Source organism: Larus michahellis, chromosome 1, assembly GCF_964199755.1.
Source record: "Larus michahellis chromosome 1, bLarMic1.1, whole genome shotgun sequence".
NCBI classification, from domain to species: domain Eukaryota; kingdom Metazoa; phylum Chordata; class Aves; order Charadriiformes; family Laridae; genus Larus; species Larus michahellis.
In genome coordinates this window covers 223,118,571-223,132,921 of record NC_133896.1, presented here as the reverse complement: position 1 = coordinate 223,132,921, position 14,351 = coordinate 223,118,571, and the positions used below count along the sequence as shown (strand labels likewise).

The 14,351-nt window shown below is 43.8% G+C and overlaps 1 protein-coding gene across 1 annotated transcript in view; it reads right to left on the bottom strand.

Moving 5' to 3' along the window:
- Positions 1-1,468: 1,468 nt before the first annotated feature.
- Positions 1,469-14,351, bottom strand: part of TMEM135 (transmembrane protein 135) — a 198,056-nt gene continuing 185,173 nt past the window's right edge. The window contains exons 11-15 of the mRNA XM_074572505.1: positions 10,602-10,665; positions 9,417-9,493; positions 7,647-7,745; positions 5,965-6,032; positions 1,469-3,858 (exon numbers count right to left, since the gene is read on the bottom strand). Coding sequence (XP_074428606.1) covers positions 3,726-3,858; positions 5,965-6,032; positions 7,647-7,745; positions 9,417-9,493; positions 10,602-10,665 — 441 coding nt within the window. The 3' untranslated portion in view covers positions 1,469-3,725. The remainder of the gene's footprint in view (positions 3,859-5,964; positions 6,033-7,646; positions 7,746-9,416; positions 9,494-10,601; positions 10,666-14,351) is intronic.

The window sequence follows — 14,351 nt, the reverse complement described above, 5'->3', positions numbered from 1 at the left end:
TGCCTTCATGTGCTCCTTGATGGAATTATCTCCCACACATGAACTCAACAAATCTGCACTAATCACAGCCATGTGCTAAATTTAAATGATTCTGGAAAAAAATAAAAATGCTTTCCTTTAGTGGATCTCGGTGGCAGATGTCAACACTTCATCATCACCACCACCGAAGAGTGGGAATAAGCGATGAACGTTTGCAACAGGAGCAATCTCATATGACCTGAAAATCGGCTGAAAGACAGCAGGCAAAGTATATTAACAAGTGTCCATCATAAAAGAATGACCACAGCCTTCATTTTGGGATTTTGCACATGTATCTGAAGTCACGGCCAGAATGGAAGGGGAAAACTCTAGATGTGGACTGCTGAGTTCTGGTGTTCCTAACGCAGCTTGGCCAACCAAAACCCAAGGGTGGCAGCAGAAGTTGGGGTTCACGGGGGAACATCCCTGCTTGACTGCTCCCTCGGGCAGGAGCAGCGCTCCCCTGGATGCCCAGTGGAGCGGTGCTGGAGGAGAAGCAAGAGGAGGCACCCAAGGGATGGAGCTCGTAAGACGAGGGAGGACACTGGGCTGGGCAGAGGTGAGGGAGGGATGAAGAACCAAGAGGAACTGGGGCAAAAGGCTGGGATCTGGCACAGGGAGCATGGGGGTCTGGGTGCAAGATGGGGACATTACAGCCACGGAGAGCACGAGACTCGCAGTAAAGGCAGCGTGGGAAGGGCAGTCGGGATGGGGATGGACTCCCCAGAAGAGCCCTGCACGCAAGCAACCTCAAGGAAAGGCAAAAACATTGCCTGCTACAGGCATATGTGCTCCTGACCCCCGGGAGCCACGGACGAGGCAGCATCCCTTGGTGCACGCTCCCGAGATGCCTGCGGGGAGCCGAGCACCGTCCTCCCGCGCAGCCTCCCTGGGGACACCCAAACCGCTCCCAAGGAACTGCGGTATTTCAGACTGGCCCACCACTTCCCACCACCTCCTGAGCCAGACTCCCCCTGGACTCCTCTTCGCAAAATCAACTTTTTTTGCAAGAAGTTCAACATGATCAAAGAAGATACCCGTCATATGATCAAAAAAAAAAATAAAACCAGCCGTGCCACAAGGTGGTGGGAAACGCTGCCATTTCAGTCGCATGAGGCCCGACTGTCCGGCCACGTGGCGGGGAGAGCTGGGGGCGTGCAGCTTTGCGCTGCCTTCACAACTGCCTATGGGGCTTGCCCTGTTAAAAAAAAATATAATTAAATATTTAACGTCAACCCATATCGCATAATTACCCGTGGAAGCGCAGGGCTGCAGCTGCCAGCTGCACTGCTTTGGCGTTACCGCTCCACTTAATGCTGCGTTAGGACTTCAGTTTGTAACAAATACCTACAATTTAAACGCTCAGTCACATTCCCGGCGTTCCTTCTCCACAGGCATTACTTCACTTCGGACTGCAGATGGCTTCTTAACAACAACATCCACAAAAAGTCACTTTTTCAAGCAGCAACTGTTTATTATTGGGAAAAACATTAGGACTTTATTTTTTTTTTTCTCTTACATATACTTGATTTGAATAAAAATAATTTAAAACTTTTTAATTTCTTTTTATATTACATGAAAATAACTCGAAACAAGGACTGTGGATTTCGGAAGCGAGAGAACATAGACGAAACTGTTGTTTAGCTGCTGAGATGTAGAACTTGGATTATTTTCAATGCAAATAGAGAAATAATCACAATTGTCATTCCAGTGAAGAAAATTAATCCATCTATAAAATATCTTGAAGTTTGAGAACGGTATATACTTACACTAGAAAGTATTCATAATATAATGTGTGAGTTCTAACATATTACCTAAAATATATAACTTCTCAGACTTTACAAGGTCAAATATTTTAGACCATATTCCAGTGGAAAAACACTACAAACCCATTACGATCCTTTTAAAGTTCTCGTTGAATTAACTTTTATTTCCTTTTGAGGAATTTTAATATAACATTTCAAGCAATAAAATATTGCATACAAAGTGGCTTCCAGAACTTCCTTCACACTAACTGGGACAACGGCTGTTTTCACGGATGAAGCACCTTTAATAACAGCGACAAAGCGTCACTGTCACAGTAGCTGATGAAGAAGCAGATTTTGTGCACAGGCTGGTACGATTTTCACGACATTTCTGTAAATCTGATAAAAATTACCGTATATTCAGTAACGAGAAACTAAACTAACAGGTATTAAAATACGCTTAAGGCCGGGGTAGGATTACAGTGTTACAAAACAAAGATTCTATTAATTAATCCAATTCATATCATCTGACACAGACTTCCAATAAAACACTGATTTCTTCTTCTTTTTTCTTTTTAAAATGCAAGCAACCTACTGCAATTTCCATTCCCTGGCTTACCTCGGCTCTTTTCAGTTGAAGGTGAATATAGTTCATCTTTTCATGAAGTTCCAGGGTAACGAACACCATTCAGCACCATCTGAATGGGTTCTAAAAAAAAAAAAAGACCCCCAAAAGCAACAAAAAAAGAGCAATTAGCGTGTCAAGGTCTCACTTTAGAAGACAAACTATTATCTGCAGAAATACGCAGGGTAAAAATGAGATGGAATTTGCGTAGGTAGTTATTTGCGTGTAGTACCATATTAAATTTAATGTAACTGTCCCAGTCGTGGCTGTCTGATGGACCGACGGAAAAACCACTCTTCACCCAGTAAAGGAAAAAATACTATTAATACGATCGTCAAAACTGTTCTGTTGTAACAGTCTAAACCTCAGGGGTCAGTTCTCTTTTAAGAAAAGCTTAAAACGCTGGCTGGCGTTGCAGCTTGACAAACAACTCCATGCCATCTACCACGACAATGTCAAGCCCTTTAAAAATAAACATTTAATGTCAGTGTATTTTGGGGGGGGAATTTTTTATTGTTGTTTTGTTCTTGGCTTTTTTTATTTTTGTAACTGCCTGCTGTTTCCAGCACCATCTCAGAGGCTGGAACGTTTCATTCCTTCCTCTGCCGGTTTTGTCATTTTCCACTTGGCAGATCCCGACCACCACACCCCGCGGCTCGCCACGGCCACCGGTCCCCACGCCTCATCGCCCTTGTCTGTTATCCCTATTGGCAGGGGGACTGACGGCCCTGCAAAGTGATTTCTGAATTAATATGCATTTGCTTTTCCTAAGGAACGCCTTGTTTTGTGACCCTAACTCTAAAAACACCGTAATTTTAAATAATGAGTGGGTGGTGGCTCTTTGGAGACAAATCAGTGACGCAGTTTAGAAAGCCAAGGAGGCACTTTTCACCCGACTGCAATAGTTTTAAGATCAGGTAAAATTTTGGACCTAAACTATGCCGTTTTGTCTTCCTTTGTAAATTAAGAATTACTTTTAGTTTTACCAAGAAATATTCTACTGGTATGAGCTACAGAATTTTTGAAAATATTATGCATATTTATACTTACTTCTCTTCTCTAAATATATTACTCATTTTTTTAATTCATTCAGGAATCTACCATACTGCCAACCAACTACAGTAATCCAGAAACATTTTCTGTGTACAGAAGGGGCTTAATCACTAAGCCACACCTTCCTGCAAAAGCTTCAGTATTTTTGATTGGTAAAAAGCATTTCTCATTGAAATAATACTGAAGTGGAGCCCAAGCCCTCCTCCATATATACGACTGTTAAAGTTAATTAACTTTTCAGGACAAAACGCGGATCACGTTCAATGACAAGGTATACGTTGTTCTCAAGACAGCTCCAGCGGTAGCTCTGGTGGCACAACAGTGTATCTTGGGTCGAGCTTAGGTGTGAAATCCTTGAAGTTCTTAGATGCTTCAGTACCAAATACATCTAAAACTTTCCTGTTCATGAGGGCAAACCTGAAAAAGAACAGAGCGAACAGATTACTAGCCTCGTTTTGAAAAAAAAACATTCAAATTTATTTATAAAATATTTATTAATGTAATTTACCTATAAAATTATTAAAATTATTTGACTTCCTGAAAGACTGCCCAAATCTTTGAAATACAGGCTTCAGCCCGCATTGCTTAGAGATTGCACTTTTTTCATTGTAAGGACATGGACCTGTTGGAGCGGGTCCAGAGGAGGCCACGAAGATGCTGGGAGGGCTGGAGCCCCTCTGCTGTGGGGACAGGCTGAGAGAGCTGGGGGGGCTCAGCCTGGAGAAGAGAAGGCTGCGGGGAGACCTTAGAGCCCCTTCCAGGCCCTAAAGGGGCTACAGGAAAGCTGGGGAGGGGCTGTTTGCAAGGGCACGCAGCGACAGGACGAGGGGCAATGGTTTAAACTAGAGCAGGGCAGGGTTAGATCAGCCATGAGGAAGAAGTTCTTTACACTGAGGGTGGTGAGACACTGGCCCAGGTTGCCCAGAGAGGGGGTGGAGGCCCCATCCCTGGAGACATTCAAGGCCAGGCTGGATGAGGCTCTGAGCGACCTGATCAAGTTGAAGATGTCCCTGCTGACTGCAGGGGGTTGGACTAGATGGCCTTTAGAGGTCCCTTCCAACCCTACACATTCTATGATTCCATGATTCTATGATCTTGGGCAATAGAGATTTAAAAAAAAATACATTTGACAAATCTGATCCATAGTGCTTTGTGTGGATACACTTTATATAGCACAACTTACGGAAAAGGGGAGAGGGTCCCCTTCTACTTTTAACTTCACAAAAAACAGTCAAAACAAAATCCACTACTCCTCTTTCTCACCCCAGCCCCGCAAACACTGGCCACGCCTGCCCAAGTCTGAATAACAATTTTACGGGTGTTACAATCTATTTCCATCTCTTTAGTCTTCAAAATCGTTGAGTGAAAGCCCTGTGAAACATCGCTCTATGACGAGAGTGTCGAAATTACTATCACGGAGATTTACTTCAGGTAAAACAAATGAGCAGAATAGAATTTCTTCTCCCTCCTCTCTCAACTGCAGCAATTTTAGGATTAGCCCAGGAGGGAAAAATGCAGCCAAAACTGGACATCTGCACTGACATCATCCCCCGTATCACGTTTGTCCTGCCTCCGAGGCTGCCTGCAGACTGCCTCCGGGCATCCCACGGAAAGCTTCCCACTACAGCCAGCAATGCATCCAGGCACCTCACGCCCAGCTAGGAGTGTTCTGTGCCACGGGGAGCGGAGGCTCAACGCGCCCCAGGGACCGGCCTCGGATTTCACTTCTATTTTTATAGTCTGGAGAACTCACTGTCACGGCAAACATCACCTTTTATAATCCCAACCATAAATTCATCTCCATCAAGATTTGGATGCCTCGTTTCTGCCACATACTACATCAGTGTAATAGTGGACTCTTCGCTAAATTGTATTTTTAAAAATCAGTGCCAGCAAAATCTATGCTAAAAGGTAAGCATTTTAGATCCCCACGGCAAATAAGAGAAAAAATACTCAGTAAGATGTTAGAGTGCAATTTTATGGTTATAATCAGTGAAAATTTTTCATCAGTTTTCCAGGAAAAAAAATAAATCCTTTCCTAATTGAAACAGATGTCCTATAAAAAAAATACTAACTCTTCAAAGTATTCTTAGGAAATACTCTGACATTTCTAGTAATGCTTTTAAACATGCAGTAATACCACGTCAATCACTGTACGTACTAAGTCAATTCTTCAACCTATACAGCTGTTTACCCGATTCTTCATATTCTACTGAAATCTGAAAGCATTCCACCTTCCAAGCGTACAAAAGATAAAAAAACCCTTCAAGTAAAACACTCATCTGCTAAATAGTCTGAACTAGAGTAAGTCTTTGCTCCTGTCATTACACTAAACCTAGCGATGTCGCTTCAGCGGCCAGGAACTGCGAGTGGACGGGAAACCGTTTGCAAAGCAAAGTAAATACTCGGGAAATCAGCCCCTGGGTACTCTCCCGGCTCTGCTGTCGACAGCGAGTGACACAGAAGGCTGAATGTGATCGATGGTGCGCTTAGGCAAGCCGTAACATACCCCCGATGACATACCTGCCCTTCGTTAGTCGTAGAAGAAATTTCCAGTACGAAGGTCTCAGGTTCTGCACTTCCATGACAGCCTGCAAGGAGAGGATTCCGTCAGAGCCAGCCGACAGCGTCAGGCAAAAGCTTCGTCTGCTGCATTACACTGACAAAACCAGGGAAAGGACAGCTACGGAAATATATATGTTTATATATTTTTTTTTAATTTTGTAAAAATCATCTCGTGATCCACGGACCGAAAGCAGCTGCGATCATTGCCAACGTCCAGCGCAGCCAGTAGACAAACCGCTCACAGCCGAATGCGATGCTCTACGTGGCCACCACCAGCACAGGCTGGTATTCCCAGAAGGCAATCGTTCAAAAGTGGTGGTAATTAACTTAGATCTCATTGCAGAGAAAGCAACAATAATCCTTATTATTCCTACGTACAGGATTTTGCACTTGTGGATGTCAAATTTACCTGCTATTTTATCCCCCACTCACTCTGCACTTTGTGATCTACTAGTTCTTGTAGTCATCTTTATATTTCACATTATATATCCTAAATAACGTTACAGAACCAAAATCCTTGTCTTCTCTCTATTCCATTACTTTCCCAGGTCACTTACGAACATAGCGAGTAACAAACAGCTCAGCACAAGATGCCTTTTCTAATTTCCCTCTCCTTCCTCCCTCCTAAACCAAGAAATTTATTTCTAGTCTTGGCTCCCTTTTCCAATTAGTTATTCAGCAATGAAAAAAACCTCTCCTCTTCTCTCAGATGAACTTCATTTCTGTTAGCTTCACATAATGGTCCTTGCCAATAGTGTTTTTGAGATCTCAACGCTGCAGACCTTCAGGTGCCTCACAAGGAATAAAATATCAGTTTGCTTTGATCCTAGAATGAGAGATATTCCCAAATATACGGGAGCAAGGAGGAGTGGCACTGCTCTGCTAAGCACAAGACAGCAGACGACTGCTTTAATATTCTCTTTAATGAGGGGTACAAAAATTACGTATAGTTATGGAGATGCAGAAAACCCAGTGGGATGTTTCAGCAGCAGGTCTGGAAACGGAGAGATGTAGTGGAACCGTAATTTGGGTGCCACTGAAAAGGAGTTTTTCTAGCTGACGCAGCTGATAAAAGGACTGGGGGAGAAAGCACGTAATTAACTTGGGAAGTGCAAAAGACGGTAACTGCAGCTTGTTTTGAATGTAAAACTTCAGGTTTCCTTGCCAATTTTTGCAGATTTTTTTTCAAATAGGCAACTTTAATTCAAGTTAGCTGAAAGTGAAAACTTCCAGTTGATTAAAAAACCCCATAAAATATTGCAATATATTGTTTGTCTCCTTGAGAAACTGTCCTTTCATATGCTTATGAAAGTCCATACGCTTATGTTCATCTTCTGAGTCAACGCATTTTAAGATCTTTTCCAAAGAATTCATTGCCTTGTATAATTCTTTCTATGTAACATTTGTATAATTGCTTTCTATGATTCTACGACTCAGCTATAAGCACATGAGAAACGTGAGTCCCAGAAATGATCCTCCCCCAGCGACCCCACGGCAGGCCGCAGGCGCCCCAGCTCACGGCATCCTGCTGGAGTCACCGCAGCACACCATCTTTCCTGCATCGCCGTGCGCCTCGCTTCATTCGACGTGTGACTTAAACTGACAGAACTTCATATTCTGCCAGAAGACAACACACTTACGGCCTGAAAGCATATCGATGTCGAAATGGCATAGATGATGCTGTCGGCATGAGGGAAATAGGGAACCTTCCCTGCTTCAATGCCTTTGAAGTATATCGTCTATAAGAATAAACGAAAAATGCTGAATGAAACAAAGTAAAGTAAAAGTAGCTTTTTTTTTTACTTTTTACTTATTTTACCTTTTCCGAAAACCATGTCGGCATTACTCACCTATCCACGTACATTTGTGTTTATGTCCACAAATGCGACACTGATTGAGCTAGCTTATAGAAGTCACCCCAGCTCAAGAGAGTAAGAGGCTAGAAACGCAGGGAACAGGACTTAGCAACAGCTCGGGTGTTAAAAGGGTAGTACAGATCTTAAAGATAAAAATGGGAAAGTTTGCTATGGTAAATTCTTCATTTTAAAAAAGCAAAAGAACAATGCAATAACCACTCCAACAAAGTGAATATTCACTGCTCTTAAACAGCTTGAAATCACATACTTTTCTTTCTGAGAAAACATGTAAAGTTTATTTTCCTGAGCACAGCTTGACCTTCCAAAGCAGCACACGCCTCTTTGGTCAGTTACCCTTGGCTTGCGTAAGATGATAAAAGTAGTTTAAAAAGGCGGGGGGGGGAAAAAAAGACAGAAAGACAGAACACACAGCACTTTTCTTATTTCCCTGCAGCCACAACGTCTCAAAGTCCAGAGAAAACCACCAGCAACACAAGATAATATTGGGTTTTTTACAACTGGTGCTCTAAAAGTTCAATATGGGTAACTCCGAGTTGCTTTTATATAACCAGTATGGGAATGGGAACTACCTGCAGAGCTTGATCCAGGATTACAAGGAGCAAGAATAAACAGAGTATGTCTTCCCTTTTTATGTTTAATTTTATGCTTGAAAAAAAAAAAAAGTTCCTTCTTTTTATATTGTTTGAAATGAATTCTGCTCTGGTAATGGAGGTGGATAAATATCACCAGGGAATGAGGCCCTGGAGGTCCGCAGGACAAAGCTTTGTGATGCGGGGATGATGCATAATAAGAGAACGCCCTCAACTTACTCCAGTGCTGCTGTTGGGGAAATAACCATGACTAAGTCCCAATGTTATGGAAAAATCACAGTAAGAAACCAAAAGCTGGTTAGCAAAGCATAATCAACGTAACCAAACTCTACAAACTTTCTTTTTTTTTCCTGGGCTCCTAATTTTAACAAGTTCAGAGAAATAATTCAAGCCTGAAAAATAGTAATTAGAACAAAGTTCGTTGCAAAGCCGGGAATTCAATCAGTTGAAGCACACTGACAAACAACTCCGGCTATAGACTAAAACCTACGCTATTTTGAGTTATCTTGGATTGTTGAATGCCAAAATTAGGGAACAAAGGCAGGAAGTTAAGCTGTAGCTTTTGGCAATAAATCTGCAATTAAGGACTAGTTTTGATTTATGTTTCTGGCAGAACAGACATTCTTGGAACTTTCAGATTTAAAAAAATCTGCAAAAGCTACACAGCAAAAGGGCTATCAGGAGATTAAAAAAATTCATGGAGAATACACATGGAGACCAGTGGATAAAGGACTTTTAAAATGAGTCACAGAAAGGAAAATAAGAAAGAAATGAGACCGCAGAGCGGCGCTGCCTCGTGGCACACATCCACGGAAACACACCACTGCCACACAACTTTGCATTATACTGGAATTGTCTGACAAAGCCTGTGAAGTTCATTTTATTTTTCTGCCTTGAAAAATCAGATGAAATAAAGAACTCTGTTTCGAGGGTAAAGCCTTACCTCTACTAATTTGGACACCAGATACATGGAGATGGTGGTACTTTTGTAAAACATCATAGAAATTCCTGCTAGACACCCTGTAACAAGTAGAAAACAAAAGTCTTGTTAAGATGGTGATTTATTTGTGCTGTTGCAGTACGTCAGCTCAACAGATGCTGCACAACGTTATGCTTTCTGCTGCTACAACAAAGTTCAGTGATGTTCCTGTCCTGCCCATCAAAATACGGTTTACGTCATTAAAAAAAAAAGAAGAGAATTTTGAAACCCTGAAGGAAATCACCTCAGGATCACAGTGTCAAATTTCCTCTCTCGTCTCACAAAGAAGAGAGGCCTCTGAGGTTCCAATACGTGCTTGGCGCACGAACAGCAGGGCAGGGCCTGCAACGCTACACAAACTTCATGGCAAGAGGGTCCCTCTTCGGGTCCAGTGGAGCCCGTCCTTTCAAACATGTCACGTACGGAAGAGACAGCGTTTGAACCTCCCACCTCTACAGATGGGAAATAAAAGACAAGTTTACACTTGTGCAGACAATAATATATTGTTCTTGAAGGTGACCATTAAAAACACACCATTTGACTGAATTTGCATTGCAATTTTAATTGCAACTCTTCCAGAGAATCATAGAATTTACTAGGTTGGAAGGGACCCTTCAGAGCATTGACTCCAACTATTAACCTAACTCTGACAAACCCACCACTAAACCATGTCCCCAGCACCACATCTACACGTCCTCTGAATACCTCCAGGGATGGCGACTCCACCACTGCCCTGGGCAGCCTGTTCCAATGCTTGATAACCCTTTCTGCGTAGAAATTTTTCCTAATATCTAATCTAAACCCCACCTGGTGCAACTTGAGGCCGTTTCCTCTTGTCCCATCACCTGTTCCTTGGGAGAAGAGCCCGACCCCCCCTGGCTACCCCCTCCTTTCAGGGAGCTGCAGAGAGCGAGAAGGTCTCCCCTCAGCCTCCTCTTCTCCAGGCTGAACACCCCCAGCTCCCTCAGCCGCTCCTCACAAGGAGCTTTATTTGAAGCTACTTGAGACACCACTGTCACTTTGACACAACCTTGACGAACGCAGCCCTATTCTCCTCACGGAAATCTGAAAAGGCAACAGGAGGACAAACAAAAGAAACATTTGCAGAGTCCCAACAGAAGCCATATAAACTTCTTGCCATGGACTCACCAGCTACAAGGGCGTGAAGCTCATCATCGAGGTTTCGTACCCAACGCAGGAAGCAACTAGTACCCTGTAGGTGAACGGAGAGGAGGATTAGCCTAGTAATTTCTCTTTCAGAACACACAGACTAGGGATATTCCTCTGTAACTACTAATACAGCACACAGTACCAATAAAGAGTGCAGCGTGATAAAACCTATAATCCCCAGTACCTGAAACACTTCAGTGTTTTAATTAAGAGTTGACTGATACTGTTTCTTTCAAAATCAGAGCACAGACCAATCTAATTTGAATACCAATCTAATTCCAAAGCTAATCTTGAATTTGTATCATCTTCATTTGCTGTAGCTGTATCGACTCTTTCCCGTGAGAAAGTCTGTTTTCAACTCCGTACCAAACACCTCGAGATTTTTCCATACATCCAATAAATTCTGGAACCAGGAAAACACATTAATCTAAAAAGTTAGAACTGCATATGATTAAAAGACGTAGTGAAATGCGTAATAACCTGTTTGTTGACACAGACAACAATGCACAGCTGTTCAGGCCAAAATGGGTGTAAGTAATTGTGGCGTAGGCTGCATTAAAATATATTTCATTTGGATGGCTGCAGGTTACCAAACGATCCAGACTGTTCCACATCTGCCACATCCTCTGCGTTGTTTTTTCAACTGTTTTGGAAATCCATACTTTGTCTCCAAATTTTATCCCTGGTAAATTTCTGTTTGCTTCTAAACAGTTTGAGATCTGCTTAGTAAGGCCCAATCCAGTGCTGACGGCACTGAGACAAGGTGACAATTCAGTGTGACAGCCTGCTGATGTCTACTTTGAGATATGCGTAGATGGACAGATTAGATGGCTCTTAATCCACGTAATGTGTGCTCTTCATGAAATCGAAGGATAATTCATGTTACAAGGGACCTCTGGAGATCATCTGGTTGAACCTCCAGCCTGAAGCAGGTCTAATTAGAGCAGGTTGCTCAGGAACTCGTTCAGTGGAGTTCTGAGCATCTCCATGGATGGACGCTACGCAGCCTCGCTGGGCAACCTGTTCCAATTTTTGCACACCCTCTCCTGAGAACATATGTCCTTATATCTCTTCGGAATCTCCTGTATTTCAGCTTGTACCCACCTATCACCACACCTCCAAGAGGTGTAGGTAGCAATAAAATCTCCCCTGAGCCTTTTTTCTCCAGCTTAAAACCCAGTTCTCCCAGCTCCTCCTCGACCATCGTACGACCCAGTCCTGAAATCATCTTGCTGGCCCTCAGGTGAACACACTCTTGAAAAAGACATTAAAGTTAAAAAAAATAAATTAAGTAATACCTATGTCCAAAAATGGACGCAGATGTGGTCTCACTGGCTATTTCATAGCGCATATTTAAATAAATTCCTTGCAAAGTCATTGATACATTGCAATTATCTCAGTCAATTTCACTACTCAAACTTGTAAACTTATTTAAAAAATGACACCAGGCTACAACGGCCATCCTATTTTCTGCAAAACCACGTTTGCTGACATTAATTAAGAGTAAGGGCAACACAAAATATTAATAGTATACAGCCACTACAACCCTACAAGGGCATTTCAGATGGCTTTTAGGGACAAGATGGACCTTTTTTTTAAAGCAGTCCATAATGCAATTCCTTTGGGTTCAAAATGCATCAAGCCTTTCATTTTTTTCGGCTGTGATCTAATCTTCTGGAGCGCCTGGGCTCTCTGCTGCCCTACGTGCTTATTTCAAACTGGAAGAAAAATATAGCACAACCCAAATCTATGTAAGTTATGGAACGCAAACAATAACAGAAAGCACATACTTAATAAACTCTAAATGTCAGAGTAGGTCACTCTCCTAAAATGAATATCTACAGCACTAAGTTATAGTTTGCAATCGGAGCTTTTAAAAGAAATCAAGATCATTTCAGCTTTTGCAATCATAGAATCATAGAATCATAGAATCATAGGGTTGGAAGGGACCTCTGGAGATCATCTAGTCCAACCCCCCTGCCAGAGCAGGGTCACCTAGAGCAGGTTACACAGGAACATGTCCAGGCGGGTTTTGAATGTCTCCAGAGTTGGAGACTCCACCACCTCTCTGGGCAGCCTGTTCCAGTGCTCTGTCACCCTCAGGGTAAAGAAGTTCCTCCTCATGTTTAGGTGGAACTTCCTATGTTCAAGTTTGTGCCCATTGCCTCTTGTCCTGTCCCCGGGCACCACTGAAAAGAGCCTGGCCCCATCCTCCTGACACCCACCCTTGAAGTATTTATAAGCATTGATAAGGTCACCCCTCAGCCGTCTTTTTTCCAGACTGAAGAGACCCAAATCCCTCAGCCTTTCCTCATAAGAGAGGTGTTCCAGTCCCCCAATCATCTTTGTAGCCCTCTGCTGCACCCTTTCCAGCAGTTCCCTGTCCCTCTTGAACCGGGGAGCCCAGAACTGGACACAGTACTCCAGGTGCGGCCTCACCAAGGCAGAGTAGAGGGGGAGGATGACCTCCCTCGACCTGCTGGCCACGCTCTTCTTGATGCATCCCAGGATGCCATTGGCCTTCTTGGCCACAAGGGCACATTGCTGACTCATGGTCATCCTGTTGTCCACCAGGACTCCCAGGTCTCTTTCCACAGAGCTGCTCTCCAGCAGGTCAGCCCCCAACCTGTACTGGTGCATGGGGTTGTTCCTTCCCAGGTGCAGCACCCTACACTTGCCCTTGTTGAACTTCATAAGGTTTCTCTCTGCCCAGATCTCCAACCTGTCCAGGTCTCTCTGTATGGCGGCACAGCCTTCCGGTGTGTCAGCCACCCCACCCAGCTTGGTGTCATCAGCAAACTTGCTGAGGGCGCACTCTATCCCCTCATCCAGGTCATTGATGAATATGTTGAAGAGGACTGGACCCAGTACTGACCCCTGGGGAACACCACTCGTCACTGGTCTCCAACTAGACTCTGTGCCCCTAATCACAACCCTCTGAGCTCTATCTTTCAACCAGTTTTCTATCCACCCCACTGTCCATTCATCTAACCCACACTTCCTAAGCTTCCCTATGAGGATGCTGTGGGAGACCGTGTCAAACGCCTTGCTTAAGTCAAGGTAGACCACATCTACCGCCCTCCCCTCATCTATCCATCTAGTCATGCCATCGTAGAAGGCTATCAGATTAGTCAGACATGATTTCCCCTTGGTGAATCCATGCTGAGTACTTCTGATAGCTTTCCTTTCCTCCACGTGCCTTGAGATGACACCCAGAACGAGCTGTTCCATCATCTTTCCAGGGATGGAGGTGAGGCTGACCGGCCTGTAGTTCCCCGGCTCCTCCTTCTTGCCTTTCTTGAAGACTGGAGTGACATTGGCTTTCCTCCAGTCCCCAGGCACCTCGCCTGTTCTCCAGGACTTTTCAAAGATGATGGAGAGCGGCCCAGCAATGACTTCTGCCAGCTCCCTCAGCACTCTCGGGTGCATCCCATCAGGGCCCATGGACTTGTGAATATCTAGATGATCTAATTGGTCCCTCACTCGCTCCTCCTCAACCCAAGGGAAGTCGTCTTCTTTCCCTGTTACTTTATTCAATGCCTGGGACTCCTGAGGGCTGGGCCGAGCAGAAAAGACCGAAGCAAAGAAGGCATTCAGTAACTCTGCCTTCTCCACATCCTCCGTCACCATGACTCCTGCCTCATTCAGCAGTGGGCCTACAACTTCTCTGGTCTTCCTTTTGCTTCCAATATACTTGTAGAAGCTCTTTTTGTTGTGCTTGATGTCCCT